The following is a 14,909-nucleotide window of genomic DNA, read 5'->3' on the forward strand; positions in this document are numbered from 1 at the left end:
GACTTCCAGGTGGATTGCAGATGACAACGCAAGTTATTTCTAGCATTTCAAGATAGCAGTTACTAAAAATATCTTTAAGTCAAAGTAGCTAGTGATGACAGAAGTGATTTTAAAGTTCCAAAATCACACAGCCTGCTGAAGTATTTGTACTTAATTCCTGTTCACTTCTAGGTGCAATTCAAAGCGTTAGCAATTAATTTATATTACATCCTTAAAAAATACAAGCCTAGTCTACACATAAAAATTAGATTGACCTAGCTACATTGCTCAGGACTGTGAAAAAGTTTGCACCTTCTGTGGAGTAGTTATGACAACCTAAGCCCAGTGCAGACTCAACTGGGCTGTCAGAAAAATTCTTCCCTAGACCGAGCTACCACTTCTCGGAGAGGTGGATTTCCTAAAATAGATGGAAAAACCCCTTCCATCACTGTAGGAAGCAGCTACACTACAGTGGACAGCTGCAGCACTGTAGCTGTGCCACTGCAGGGTTGATATATCACCTAGCTACCCTTATCTTTAAGTCCCTAAATGTCCTACAACCTGGCACCTAAAGTCAACTGGCCAACTCTCACCATCTTTGAATCAAATACTCTGGGAATGGCTGTGGTAGATCTCTCAGTCTATGACCCTTACACTCCCTTTGGAATTCCACAGATATACCCCTTTTTATGGGCTTCTAGAGCCTAAATCTAATCAACTACACAGTGGAGTGGGATGTGAATTTATTTAAATTTAGCAAAAAGAAAAGGAGTACTTGTGGCACCCTTAGAGACTAACAAATTTGAGCATAAGCTTTTGTGAGCTACATCTCACTTCATTGGATGCATTCAGATGAATGCTTCCGATGAACTGAGCTGTAGCTCACGAAAGCTTATGCTCAGATAAATTGGTTAGTCTCTAAGGTGCCACAAGTACTCCTTTTCTTTTTGCGAATACAGACTAACACGGCTGCTACTCTGAAACCTTTAAATTTAGCTTCTGTCAGATAGCCCGCTTTATTTCCCTACAAAATGTTGATGAATATAGTATGAAAATTGTTATATTAAAAAGGGATACAGTCAACTTGATTTTTTAAAATTAACTTAAAGAAATTCCAGTTTGATAGAAATAGGCATGTCCTTTTTTAAAATTCCTATTGAAAGAATTATTCTTTCTGCCTCCATGTTGATGTTTATAAACATTTTTTCAAGCAAAGTCAATGCTATACAGTGAAAACACTATGACTATAGATATACACAAAATCAACTGGAAAAAAAAGATTTCCTTCCCTTTCTATATTCTTCAGTTATAGTAATCGTAAGTGTTACCAAAGTAGGCACAAAATTCTCAGACAAATGAGAATCTCAAATTGTTGTGTCCCTGGCAGAGAGTTGCTGGCTCCTTTAAGGCAAGCATAGGCCCAGGCTACCCTTGCAAGACTCATTCCTCTTAAATTTGCTATTCAATTAACTGCCTAGATAAGCTAACACCAGAGCCTGTTAAAAAGCCATCAGGGCTAAGCTGCAGGATGGTGCTTGTGACACATATTGCAGTGCCATGCAGTATCTCTGGAGACCATGATGTACCAAGTGTGTGTATCACTGTTGGCCAGGAATTGTATGCAACTCCAGAGGATAAGGTTTCACAGCTCCCCGCAAGAAACAAAAGCAACCAAAAGCAGTGGGGGGGGAGGATGATTAATCTGAATCATTTTGATTGTAAACACCTCCAGAGAGATGCCAACCCATAGGGAGGCTTGCATACACTGGCTCAAACTGGGTTTTCCAGAGACCAACACAAAGAAACATGGACTTTTGGGACAAAAAGGCTGCATTGTGGACAGTCTGGAAAAACTCTGGCCTACAAAGGCCCCATAAGACTGATGTGCAACCTCTGGAAAGCTTTTAGCATGCAAATAGGAACTTTTGTTGTTATTATGTTTTCTCTGTTATGTTTTTACCTAAAGAATAAATGTGCTTCCTTAGAGAGAGCTTGTGGTAAGCGGTAACTGCTGATAATACGCGGTTCATAGCCCTTGTAGAGAAAGTTTCCCTTGGTGTGATCTTTGTGGGGTCACTTAGGTTTTGTGGACAAAGTTCATTGGTGGAGTGGCACTGTGCCCAAAGATCTGTAAGAAAGGTGGCACAGGGGATAAGAATTTATATAGGAAGAAATGCCTTTTCTATAGAGATTAAGATGAATGTCCTAAACTTTAATATGCAGGTTTGTATTAACAGATGCCACAGGAATAGTGCTACCGTTTTTCAGTATTTCAACCTAGCTATAATTCTTCTGCTCTTCTATGTGAGTTGGGAAGCTATTGGGTTTTTTTGTGTGGCTAAGTTAAAGCATCAGTGTAGACACTACCATTCATTATATTGCCAGATCTGGCCTCCTCCAGCATCCCACAACACACACCATAACTGCTCTGCTCACTGTTTTGCACTCAGCTGCCCTACAGGCCTGCTGACCTGGGGGTGGGGAGGGGGAAGAATTGCCAAGGGGCCCAGGCCATTTGAAAAGGCCAGAGGGCCCCAAGCCACTGCCACAGTAGCAGCAGGCCCTTCTAAAATCGCCCAGCCCGGCTGCCCTAGGAGCTCACGGTGTGGTACCAGCAGCAGTGAAGGCAGCCAGGGCAGACATGTAGAAGCCCAGCCATGCCGGCAGCAGCTTGCTGGGCACCAGCAAGCGCAGGCGGCAGCACCGCCCAAATGTCAGACAGGCTGTTCAGGCCTGGCCCCTCCCCTTTCAAAGCTCTGGGAAGTCCTGACAGCTGAGCATACAATTCAAGCAGCAAACAGCAAATCATTACCATGGAATTTCAGCTCCCCCGCCCACTAGGAACACAACAGCAGGCATTAAGGGGGAAGGTGGGGACTGATGAACTCAGCTGCCCTGCATCTAGCTATGTATACATGCACCCCTCCCGTTTCAAAGCTCCAGGAAGCTCTGACATTTCTCAGAGTGGAGAGCTCACAGAGCTGCTGAGGATGTTGCTCCCAGCAGCTGAGGACACTGTGGGAGAACTCAGAGGGAATCACAGAACCACAGGCAAGCAGGCAGAGAGGGATGCTGCTAGGGGGAGAAGTGTCCACATACTGTTTCTGTCTCTCCCCACACACACCAGTCCCTGTCACACTCTCCCCACATACACTTCAGTTGAAAAGCAGCTGGCAATCTACTAGGATGCCCATGGAAGGATGGGATTGAGAAACCTGCATCATGTGATGCGGTACCTTCCCCACGAGGCATTGCACACCCTTCCCAAAGCACCCTGCGGCCCCCTTGCACAGTGGGATAACTACCCACAGTGCACCTCTCTTGTGTTAATGCAAAAGCTGTTAGTGGGGATGCACTCTGTGGACACAAGGAACATAGTGTGGACGTGCAACAGTAGTTTAATTCAAGACATTTAATTAAAGCGGTATAACTTTTGTCGACAAAACTCTGTAGTTTAGACAAGGCCTAAAAAGTTAGTATCTTCAAATTCTGACCATTTGTGTGATATGTTTTACTGCGTATACCTGGTTACTTTCAACATTAAAGCATCATGTAGAAGACACTGGTTTTCAAATAATGTTTTCCATTACCACCTTCATGAGAGTCTGGTGAGTTAAAGACTCAGGTTCTTTCATTTACTTCCCTCCCTCTGAGATTTCATAGGGTACTTTCAGAACGAAGTATACAAAACACTTTGGGGTACTGATTTCTCCTTTACTATTTTGTAGTGTAAGCCTTAGGTTGGTCTAATTCACATTTCAGAGGTCTGTAGCTCATATAGGCCCTTTTACAATACCTTTTGCCTGTGTAACTAGACTTGCTCTCCTGGCTGTCAAAGGAGCTTACTATTTGTGATATTTCCGAGATCTTAAAACAGGGATTTTGCACCATTAATGCAGTACTAACAATTTGCCAAAGGGCTTCATGCCATTCCTTCAATTTAGCAATACCTGTGTTACAAACTACAAGTCCCAGCATGCATGGTATCATTTGGCACGCTGAAACCTGTAATCAACCCCCACCTCGGTGTTTCCCAAGCAAACTGTGCCTAATCCAGGGGGGATGGAGCGCTTCCACGGGTAAAGGCGCAGGTGGGCGGCACAGCATCCCCAACAGTTGGCACAGAAGCAACTCAGGTGTACAGCGCTGCAGGGTAGAGGCAGCACCACAGCTGCCCACGGTTCCTGTTTCTCCTTCGCCGCTCACCTAGAGTGCAAGAGTCGCGGCACAACAGGGCCAGACTCCCCTCACACCCAGCAGCGCCCACAGGCGCGCGCTGCTTGGGAAGCCGGGAAGGGGCGCAACACACACAAGATAACAACAAAAAGTTAAGAAGCAACAAACGCGACAGAAGCGAGGAGCAGGAAAACAGGAGGCGGCGACGTGAAAACCGCTCAGCTCACGGCACGAGAGGATGCGGGCCGGGGGGGAGCTGCAAGCCACAGGAAGGGGGCAGTAAGGTCCGGGACTACCGCCCGGGGCAACGGGCCGGAGACAGTGGGCGGAGAGCGGCGCCGCCAGCGCTCACGGGCTGCCCCGCTCAGGCCACCGGCGCGACGCGACGCCGCCTCGCCTCCCAGCACGGCCAGGGTGCCCCGGCGAGATGGGCAGGCCCCTGACGTCACGCAGAAGACGCCCAGGCGGCGCGAGCACATCCCAGGTAAGAAACCGCCGCTCTGTGAACGCAGCCGGGGTGGGGGCAGAAACCCCGCCAGCCCACGGCGGGGGGGGGGGGGGCGCGACGCGCGGGGCCTCGCGGGGAAACACCGGGTCCGCTCTGCAAGGGCTTCCCACCAGTAACCCTACCGCCTGCCACCCCCCACCCCGCTTGCCCCACCCGTCCCTTGCAGTTCCTGCCCGCCCGGCTGGCGCCCAGCGCCGACCTCTCCGGACGGGGCCGGGCGTCGCTCTCCTCCCCCGCTACAGTGGAGCCCGCGCGCGCTCCCCGCCTCACCGCATCAGCGTCTCGAGCGAGCTCTCGTGCTTGTCGAGCGGGCGGCCGACCGCGCTCTTGCGCAGCTTGTTGAGCTCCTCGGCGGCGCGGCAGTGCTCGGCCTGCGCGTCCCCGGCCGGGTAGGTCTGCTGGATAAACTTGCAGAGCGGCTTGGCCAAGTCCACCTCGGAGGCCTTCTTCGACTGCACCGAGATAAAGGTCGCCATGTTTCCTTCCTGCTGCCTGCGCTTGATGGGCCTGTCTGTCCGCCCGCAGCAGTACAGAGAACTGCCCGCGCCCACCCGCTGCACTTCCGGGATCTGCGCAAACTCTGACCTCAGCACGTCACGTCAGTCACGCGCCTTCCCCCCCCTAACTCCACCCGGTTCTCCTTAGCCCCGCCCCGCCCCGTCATCGTCGAGCTCTCTCTCCCGGCCCCGCCCACTTCCCCTCCTTGCTCGCCCCGCCCCCGCCCCTCAAATTCTTCTCCCTCCCTCTATAGCCCCGCCTCTCTGTCCTTGCTGGCCTCCCGCCCCAACCACTCAATGGTCATTCAGCGCTAGGTGCCTGCGCAGTGACGCGTCCCTTCTGCTCACCTGTTCTCCGGAAGCCAGGGCGGGCGGGCGGAGCTGAGCTGAGCAGAGCCACGCCACGCAGGCTGCGTAGCTTTTTTGTGAGCCAAAGGAAAGCTGGACCCTGGCATTATTCTTACACGGCTGTTCTCATGCCCTCCCCATGCCCCTATGTTGTTTGTTTCATCTACTTTTATGTTTCTTAAATAAGATTGCAAGCTGAGTGTTTCTTACTAGATGGGCCTTGGTCTGTTGAGTGCTAGTGTAATGCAACTAATAAAACTGAAGGTATTTTTATTTTAAAATTTGTTTTTCTACCTTATTTACTATATTAGAGAAGGAGCTGGTAATGACTTATATTTAGATTGTCTAACACTTTTCATTAAAAATATTCTTGCAATCTTTTTTTGAGACGCTCTAACAACTCCGTCCATTGTTTGCAGTTGGCTTCAAAATTCAGCAGGGAAACAAAGCCTCAAGTTAGAAATGTGCCTTCCCACTACCCCCACCCTTTGAAATTTCATTCTGGTTTGGCTGAGTTATAAACTTTTGAAAATCGCCATTTCACTTCTGTCACTTCTGTCTTTCAGAACATTTGGACACCACACTAAAATAACAACAGAAACATTTTACCCTGTCTACCCAGCACACTAAACTGTGAACACCTGGAAGCTGCTGGAGCAGCAAATGGTGGGGGAAAGAACCCAAATGGGCTCTCAGAACCCAACCCCAGCCTATGATTCCAGCATCCCATCACATTCCATCCCCTCCGCTTGAGACACCACATGAATCAATGTCTCCTAGCTCCCATCAGGAGAGACAGCTGGGCCAGGCTCCCCTAACATAACCCCCAGGACCTCGCATGTAATCCCACCAGTTCATCTCCATACAGGGAACATCATATGGATCAGGATGTCTCCTATTATTTAGTTGAAGGGAAGGGAAATGCTGGGCTGGATTGGGCTTCCCTTAACCACTGCTGAATGGAGTATATGGCACCAGTAACTCACCCCCAGCTCCCACTGGGATAGTAGTCTTCTTCTGCTCCCAGCTAATAGTCCTGTAGCTTGAGTAGTAGCTATCTGTGCTGAAGGTTCATGGTTTAAATACTGCTGATAGGGGAAGGGGGGAGACTGTTACAGTGATATGTAACATAATTTTTTGTTATATTTTTCTTTTTAAAAAAAACTATAAAATTACATGTAAAATTAAAAGAAAGTTATTTAAAGCTGCAAAGTCAAGCACTCAAAAGATAGGAAATACCAGAATTCCAGTTGCTCATGCAACTTTAATTTGCTTTCCTTGTGCATATGCACTATTATACAATCTTTAACTACATGATCACATGCAGTTTTTTCCACAGGACTCCTGCCTAATTCAGTGCAAAGGTTGGACACATGATGAGGCAGAATTAAGTATGCACAAGCAATCAGAAATCTGGCATTTTCTAATTTAACATCACTTGACTTTACAATCTAAATAACTTTATTTTAACATATGTTTTGTATGCAATTATTATTAGTTATTTATCCAGCACCATAAGTGGGCATGATGCTTTCTTTACAGACAAGTAAAAGACAATGGGCCCAATCCTGCATCTACTGAATTCAGTGTGAACTGTGATACTGATGTGATGCTGGCAGACCAGGTGCCAGTTCATGCCAAGGCCCAGGCATGACAAATGCATAAATGGTTTACCTGTGGGTTAGTATTAGGGCTGTCAAGCGATTAAAAAAATTAATCGTGATTAATCGCACTGTTAAACAATAATAGAATATTATTGGATGTTTTCTACATTTTCAAATATATTGATTTCAATTACAACACAATACAAAAAGAAAAGGAGTACTTGTGGCACCTTAGAGACTAACCAATTTATCTGAGCATTTAGTCTCTAAGCTGCCACAAGTACTCCTTTTCTTTTTGCGAATACAGACTAACACGGCTGTTACTCTGAAATACAATACAAAGTGTACAATGCTCACTTTGTTTTTTATTACAAATATTTGCACTGTAAAAAACAAAAGAAAGAGTATTTTCAAATCACCTAATATAAGTACTGTAGTGCAATCTTTTTATCATGAAAACTGAACTTACAAATGTTGAATTACACCTCTACCCCGATTATAACGTGGTCTTCGGGAGACAAAACTGACTTTGGCCCCCCCGTTCCTTGTTCCCTGACCGCCCCCTCCAGAGACCCCCATCCCTAATCATCCCCAGGACCCCACCCCATACCCAACCCCCCTGCTCCCTGTCCCCTGACTGCTCTGACCCCTATTCACACCCCCCGTGGTGGAGTGGAGCAGGCTGGGGCTGGGCTGGGCTGCTCTGCTTCCGCTGCTGCCGGTGAGTGTGGGCGGGGATCCCTTCCCCGAAACCCTCTCCCCCGAGCGACACGGCTGGGGCCGGGGCGAGGGAAGAGGAGCGGGCTGCTCCCGGGCCTCCGCTAATCCCCCAGGCCACTCTGGGACTGTGGGGCCCCAAAAGTGCCCCCCCTAGCTTCTGCCTCCCAGACCTTGTGGGGGGGAGCCCCTGACCACTCCCGAGACCCTCTGCCCCTTATCCAACCCCTCACCCCGGCCTGGCACCCTTAACACGCTGCTCAGAGCAGCGTGTCGCAGCTTTACCGCGTTGTATGCGAACCCGCGTTATATCGGGTCGTGTTATATAGGGGTAGACGTGTATGTACAAAAAAAAATGCATTAAAAATAAAACAATTTAAAACTTTAGAGACTACAAGTCCACTCAGTCCTACTTCAGCCAATCACTCAGACAAACAAGTTGGTTACATTTCCAGGAGATAATGCTGCCCGCTTCTTGTTTATGTCAACTGAAAGTGAGAACAGACGTTTGCATGGCACTGTTGTAACCGGCGTCACAAGATATTTACATGCCAGATGCATTAAACATTCATATGTCCCTTCATGCTTCAACCACCATTCCAGAGGATATGCATCTATGCTGATGATGGTTTCTGCTTGATAACAATCCAAAGCAGAGCAGACCGATGCATGTTCATTTTCATCCACCACAGAAGGTTGATGCCACCAGCAGAAGGTTGATTTTCTTTTTTGGTGGTTCAGGTTCTGTAGTTTCCACATCTGGGTGTTGCTCTTTTAAGACTTCTGAAAGCATGCTCCACATCTCGTCCCTTTCAGATTTTGGAAGACACTTCAGATTCTTAAACCATGGGTCGAGTGCTGTAGCTACTTTTAGAAATCTCACATTGGTACCTTCTTTGCATTTTGTCAAATCTTCAGTGAAAGTGTTTGTAAATCAAACAACATGTGCTGAGTTATCATCCGAGACTGCTGTAACATAAAATATATGGCAGATTGCAGGTAAAACAGAACAAGGGACATACAATCTCCCCCAAGGAGTTCAGTCACAAATTTAATTAATTTTTTTAACGAACATCAGCATGTCTTCCAAAATGTTGGCTGAGCCATGAAGGGGCATACAAATGTTTAGCATATCTGGAACATAAATAACGTGCAACGCCGGCTACAGAAGTGCCATGTGAATGCCTATTCTCACTTTCAGGTGTCGTAAATAAGAAGCAGGCAGCAGTATCTCCAGTAAACGAACTCGTTTCTCTTTGCAATTGGCTGAACAAGGTGTAGGACTGAGTGGATTTGTAGGCACTAAAGGTTTGCATTGTTTTGTTTTTGAGTGCAGTTATGTAACAAAAAAAATTTACATTTGTAACTTACACTCTCATAATAGAGATTGCCCTATAGTACTTGTATGAGGTGAATTGCAAAATATTATTTATTTTATAATTTTTACAGTGCAAATATTTGTAATAAAAATAATATAAAGTGAGCACTGTACACTTTGTATTCTGTGTTGTAATAGAAATCAATATATTCAAAAATCTATAAAAACATCCAAAAATATTTAATACATTAATACAGGAAAAACAACATTAATTAAGGTAAAGTGCTGGTCCTGCACACAAGATGGACCACTGAAGGCAAATGAGGCATTGTGTAGCATTAAAGGACAGAGACCTTATTGATTGTATTTCCTACTCCCCATGCCATCAGCTTAGATTCTGGGCTGAAGGGGATAAAAATCTCCGACAAGGAGAAACTGGGATCTTTATGCTGTCTGAACTCTGGGGGCAAAGATTCCAAAACGTAAGCAAGAGATCCCCATGGTGCATGGGTCAGCCCTAAAGGACATACAGAGCTGCTTATAAAACAACTTATATTACCTTTTTAAATCTAAGACTACTCATTTGTATGTGTATGGTTCCTGTTTTAACCTTGTAAATAACTTCCTTATTTATTTTCTTATTGTTAATAAATTTTTAGTTAGGTTATTACAGGATTGACTGTAGACATTGTCTTTGGTTTGAGATCTGAGTACAATTGATCTGGGGAAAGTGACTCGTCCTTTGGGACTGGGAGTAACCTGAATATTGTTTTGGTTTGTGGTGTAAAGTGACTGTCTGTCACACAGTCCAGCTTGCTTGGGTGGCAAGATAAACTGGAAAGCCCAAGGGGACTGTCTGTGACCCCATGGTAAGACTGTTATTGGGTTGGTGAAGTCTAATTGTAGAAAGAAGGGACAACTGGTTTGGAGTTTCTGTCCTGCTTTTTGACTGTGTCCCTTGAGGATTGCATTCACAGTCATGAGCCACTCCCGACAGTGTGACAACTGACTTCAGTGGGAGTAGGATTAAGCCAAATGTCCCTGCCTCAAAGAGTTTGCTATCTAAGTCCCCAGTCCTGCAAATGCTCATAATGTGCCTTATTACTGACAGTAGCTTTATTGGAATCAGTGGGACTACTCATGGTAATGTAGCTCTCTACGCTCAGTAGTAAGTTTTTCCAGGACTGGGACTTAAATTAGTATATGCCATGATGAAGAAAAATAAATGTTGAAAGGGCATGGAGGGCAAAGGGCAAAAACTACAGCAATGAGATCATGCATTGCTTTCGAGCCCTAGTGACCTTTTGCTGGACATTGCTTGACTAATCCATTCAGTGGTTAGTATTCCTAAATCCCTCCTGACAGAACCACATAAATTATATTAGATGATAGTATAAATCACTAGAGCTTCAGACAAACCTATATACCGACACATGATTTGCTCCCTTGCCATGGATTTATTAATACTTCTTTACACTTCTGTAGTGCATTCTTTCTCAAAGAATTTCAAAAATCTCAAAGAATTTTACAAACAATGATTTGCCAATTGCCTCCTAACACCCCTGAAACTATAAGTTTCAGAGTAGCAGCCGTGTTAGTTTGTATTTGCAAAAAGAAAAGGAGTACTTGTGGCACCTTAGAGACTAACCAATTTATTTGAGCATAAGCTTTTGTGAGCTACAGCTCACTTCATCGGATGCATTCAGTAGAAAAAAAAAACGTGTTATATAAGTGTTATTCCCAATTTCCAGATGGTTAAGCAAGACACAGGGGGTACATCTACACAGAAGCTGGGAGGTGTAATTCCTAGCTCAGGTAGACATTCACATGCTAGCTCTGCTTTAGCTAGCACCCTAAAATGGTAATTTGACCATGGAAGTGCAGGCAGCAACTCAGTGTAGCCACGCAAGTACAATCCTGTCTGAGACCGTAGGTATGTACTCAGGCAGCAAGCCTATGCCACCAATCATGCTACCATGGCTGTGCTGCTATTTTTAGGCACTAGTTCAAGCACTAATTACAACTCCCAGCTGCTGGGTAGACATACCCTGGGAGATTAAGAACTTTCCCAAAGCCACTCATTTACAAACAGAATTCAGATCTTCTGACTCAGAGTCTTATGCTTTAAACAATAGACCATATTTCCTTTTTTTAAAAGATTATATGTACTAGAATTAAATGCAAATTTATCATGGGACCTGGTTACAACACAGTCTTTTCCTAAAATAATTAAAAACTGTGCTGGTTTTTTGCAGCACAAACAGGATTTAAACATGTTTTTAGCATTATGCCAGAGCCATGGATACAGTGAATTTTAGTGTAGATCAATCATTAGATGTCCCCAGATCTCCTGTTTTCCTCCCCCAACCTAAATTATGTATAAAGAGACCACAGACCAAAGTGGTCTCAAGTGTTCTGTCCTTTTTGAAAGACAGATTTGGTTCTCATCTGAAGAAGTGTTTTTTTTACCCATGAAAGCTTATGCCCAAATAAATCTGTTAGTCTTTAAGGTGCCACCGGACTCCTTGTTGTTTTTGTGGATACAGACTAACACGGCTACCCCCTGCTACAAGAGAAATAAGGCATCAAGACTGGCACATTTCCACCGTACAAGGGGGTCCTAGCTGCAGACAGGATAGATTGGGGGATTGTGACAAGTCTGTCACGTTAGATTCAGATTCATTCCAGTATCCCAGAATTAATGGGTGCATGAAGCCTTTGGGAGCTTGGTCACAATAACCAAAATGAGCTACCCATAGTCAGACTCTACACTGAGTATTCTAAAAAGCTGTGAAAATAAATGAAAATAGGGTGGGGTGCTTTTTACATAAGAGTCTTCCTGGTATTTTCTTGCCTTCTCCCAGCAAAGAGCATATGTCTTCTACTGCACATTATTCAATAATTCATGATAGCCTGCCCAGCCGTACTATATTGACAGTTCCTGCATTTAGAGCACATCTCTCTCTTCCTTCTGCTCAGAGTGAAAGAATGTTTAAACCTGTCCCTGACAATCCTAAAATGGCATCTATACATTACATAGGGACCTTGTTCCCCCCTTCTATACTACCATACAACTGGTATTTGAAGGAAGCTGGGTGGATAGGGGAAGGGGATGTGGCTAGTAGAATTGTAACTATGAAGATCTATTGACCAAAACATTTGTGGAAGATGGGTGTGGGGATTGTGTCTGAAGCTGCAGAAGCATAAGAACATAGGAATTGCCATATTGGATCTGACTACCATGGCCCATCTACACCAGATGTTTCAGAGGAAGGTGTAAAATTCTCATAGTGTATGAGTGCAATTTATTTCTAACCCCAGGAGGTTACTGTCCTGTAGCATGAGGGACCTGTAGCCCAGAGGAAGAGTCTATCACTTCTTCTTGCACAAAGCCCGTTTACTTATGGTTTTCACAGAACACAAGATTTGCCCATAAGGAATTATAAATCCTCTTTCACTGCATTTTAATTGATATTTATTATTGTTTTATAGTACTCAAATGTATGCTCAGCACTTAACAGGAGACAATAAGATTGCAAGCTCTTCAAGGCAGGGACCATGCCTACCTGCGTTTGTACAGAACCTAGCATAATGGGTATGTCTACACTGCAATTAAACATCCATGGCTGGCCCGTGTCAGCTGACTCAGGTTCACAGGGCTCAGGCTATGAGGCTGTAAAGTAGTGATCTAGACACACAGGCTCAGGCTGGAGTGGAGACTGAGCTCTGGAACCTCGCAAGGAGGGAGAGTCCTAAAGCCCAGGCTGCAGTCTCAGCCCAAACATCTATAACACAGTTAAACAGCTCCGCAGCCTGAGTCCCGCTAGCCTGAGTCCCGCTAGCCTGAGTCAGCTGACATGGGTCAGCCACAGGTGCTTAATTGCAGTGTAGGTATACCCGATGAGGCCCCAATTCTCCGTACTACCACCATAGAAATGCTAAATAATAAGGCATGTTCCCTTTTCCAAAGGGAAAGGAGTACTTGTGGCACCTTAGAGACTAACCAATTTATTTGAGCATGAGCTTTCGTGAGCTACAGCTCACTTCATCGGATGCATACAATGGAAACTGCAGCAGACTTTATATATACACAGAGATCATGAAACAATACCTCCTCCCACCCCACTGTCCTGCTGGTAATAGCTTATCTAAAGTGATCATCAAGTTGGGCCATTTCCAGCACAAATCCAGGTTTTCTCACCCTCCACCCCCCCACACGCAAACTCACTCTCCTGCTGGTAATAGCCCATCCAAAGTGACAACTCTCTACACAATGTGCATGATAATCCAGGTGGGCCATTTCCTGCACAAATCCAGGTTCTCTCACCCCCTCACCCCCCTCCAAAAAACACACACATACACACAAACTCACTATCCTGCTGGTAATAGCTCATCCAAAGTGACCACTCTCCCTACAATGTGCACGATAATCAAGGTGGGCCATTTCCAGCACAAATCCAGGTTTTCTCACCCCTCCACCCCCATACACACACAAACTCACTCTCCTGCTGGTAATAGCTCATCCAAAGTGACCACTCTCCCTACAATGTGCATGGTAATCAAGGTGGGCCATGTCCTGCACAAATCCAGGCTTTCTCACCCCCCCCCCTTTTTTTTTTTTCCCGGGGACACACACACACACACAAACTCACTCTCCTGCTGAGCTATTACCAGCAGGAGAGTGAGTTTGTGTGTATGTGTTTTTTGGAGGGGGGTGAGGGGATGAGAGAACCTGGATTTGTGCAGGAAATGGCCCACCTTGATTATCATGCACATTGTGTAGAGAGTTGTCACTTTGGATGGGCTATTACCAGCAGGAGAGTGAGTTTGTGTGTCAGGGGGGTGGAGGGTGAGAAAACCTGGATTTGTGCTGGAAATGGCCCAACTTGATGATCACTTTAGATAAGCTATTACCAGCAGGACAGTGGGGTGGGAGGAGGTATTGTTTCATGATCTCTGTGTGTATATAAAGTCTGCTGCAGTTTCCACGGTATGCATCCGATGAAGTGAGCTTTAGCTCACGAAAGCTCATGCTCAAATAAATTGGTTAGTCTCTAAGGTGCCACAAGTACTCCTTTTCTTTTTGTGAATACAGACTAACGCGGCTGTTACTCTGAAACTTTTCCAAAGGGTTTCCAGTCTAAATACAGGATGTGATCTGAGTCAGGAAAACAAGTTGGAGAGACAGGGGTGTAGCAAAATAGGGAACAGAGCAGTATGATCACGTGGTTACTTAGGTTAAGCACACATACAACATGGTAGTTCAGATAAGTTTTTCTTTTTTATACGATTCAAAACTAAAAAAGGTAATAAATATTCTTGACATGTTTATTGTGAGCATTGCACAAAAGGCAAATTTTCAGGATAGATTTAAATGAGGAGAGGCTGCTGACTTTGTGAACTGGAATACGAAGGGCATTGCAGGTATAGGGTATGATGTGAAAAAAAGGTGCAGAGATGCTTGTTGGAGATATAAATGAAGGGGAGCAAAGTGGACTGGAGAATGAAGCAATAAAAAACTAGATCAGGTAGGGAGGAAGAGGTGGAGTTATACAGCACCTTAAAAGTCAGGATAAGATGTATATATTTGATACAATGGAGCCATTGGAATAATTCAAAAAACAGGGATGATCTGGTACAGATAGATGGGTTAGGAAAATAATTTTATCTGCTGCATTTTGAATGGAGTGGAGCAGGAATCAAAGAGTCATACATTGACAATGATATTTACATGAAATAATTAAAAAATATTAGCTATAAAC

The 14,909-nt window shown here is 45.1% G+C and overlaps 1 protein-coding gene and 1 long non-coding RNA gene across 4 annotated transcripts in view; one reads left to right on the forward strand and one right to left on the reverse strand.

The window, feature by feature from the left end:
- PDCD6IP (programmed cell death 6 interacting protein) overlaps window positions 1-5,240 on the reverse strand; it is a 50,480-nt gene extending 45,240 nt beyond the window's left edge. For both annotated transcript variants that reach the window (XM_084618672.1, XM_084618671.1), the window contains exon 1: window positions 4,934-5,240. In XM_084618672.1, coding sequence (XP_084474798.1) covers window positions 4,934-5,139 — 206 coding nt within the window. In that variant the 5' untranslated portion in view covers window positions 5,140-5,240. The remainder of the gene's footprint in view (window positions 1-4,933) is intronic.
- The window catches only part of LOC311515531, a 32,474-nt gene continuing 22,078 nt past the window's right edge, over window positions 4,514-14,909 (forward strand). For both annotated transcript variants that reach the window (XR_014710172.1, XR_014710173.1), the window contains exon 1: window positions 4,514-4,639. This is a non-coding gene — a long non-coding RNA (uncharacterized lncRNA). The remainder of the gene's footprint in view (window positions 4,640-14,909) is intronic.

The sequence above is a fragment of the Lepidochelys olivacea genome (genome assembly GCF_965140295.1).
Source record: "Lepidochelys olivacea isolate rLepOli2 genome assembly, chromosome: 2".
Lineage (NCBI taxonomy): Eukaryota > Metazoa > Chordata > Testudines > Cheloniidae > Lepidochelys > Lepidochelys olivacea.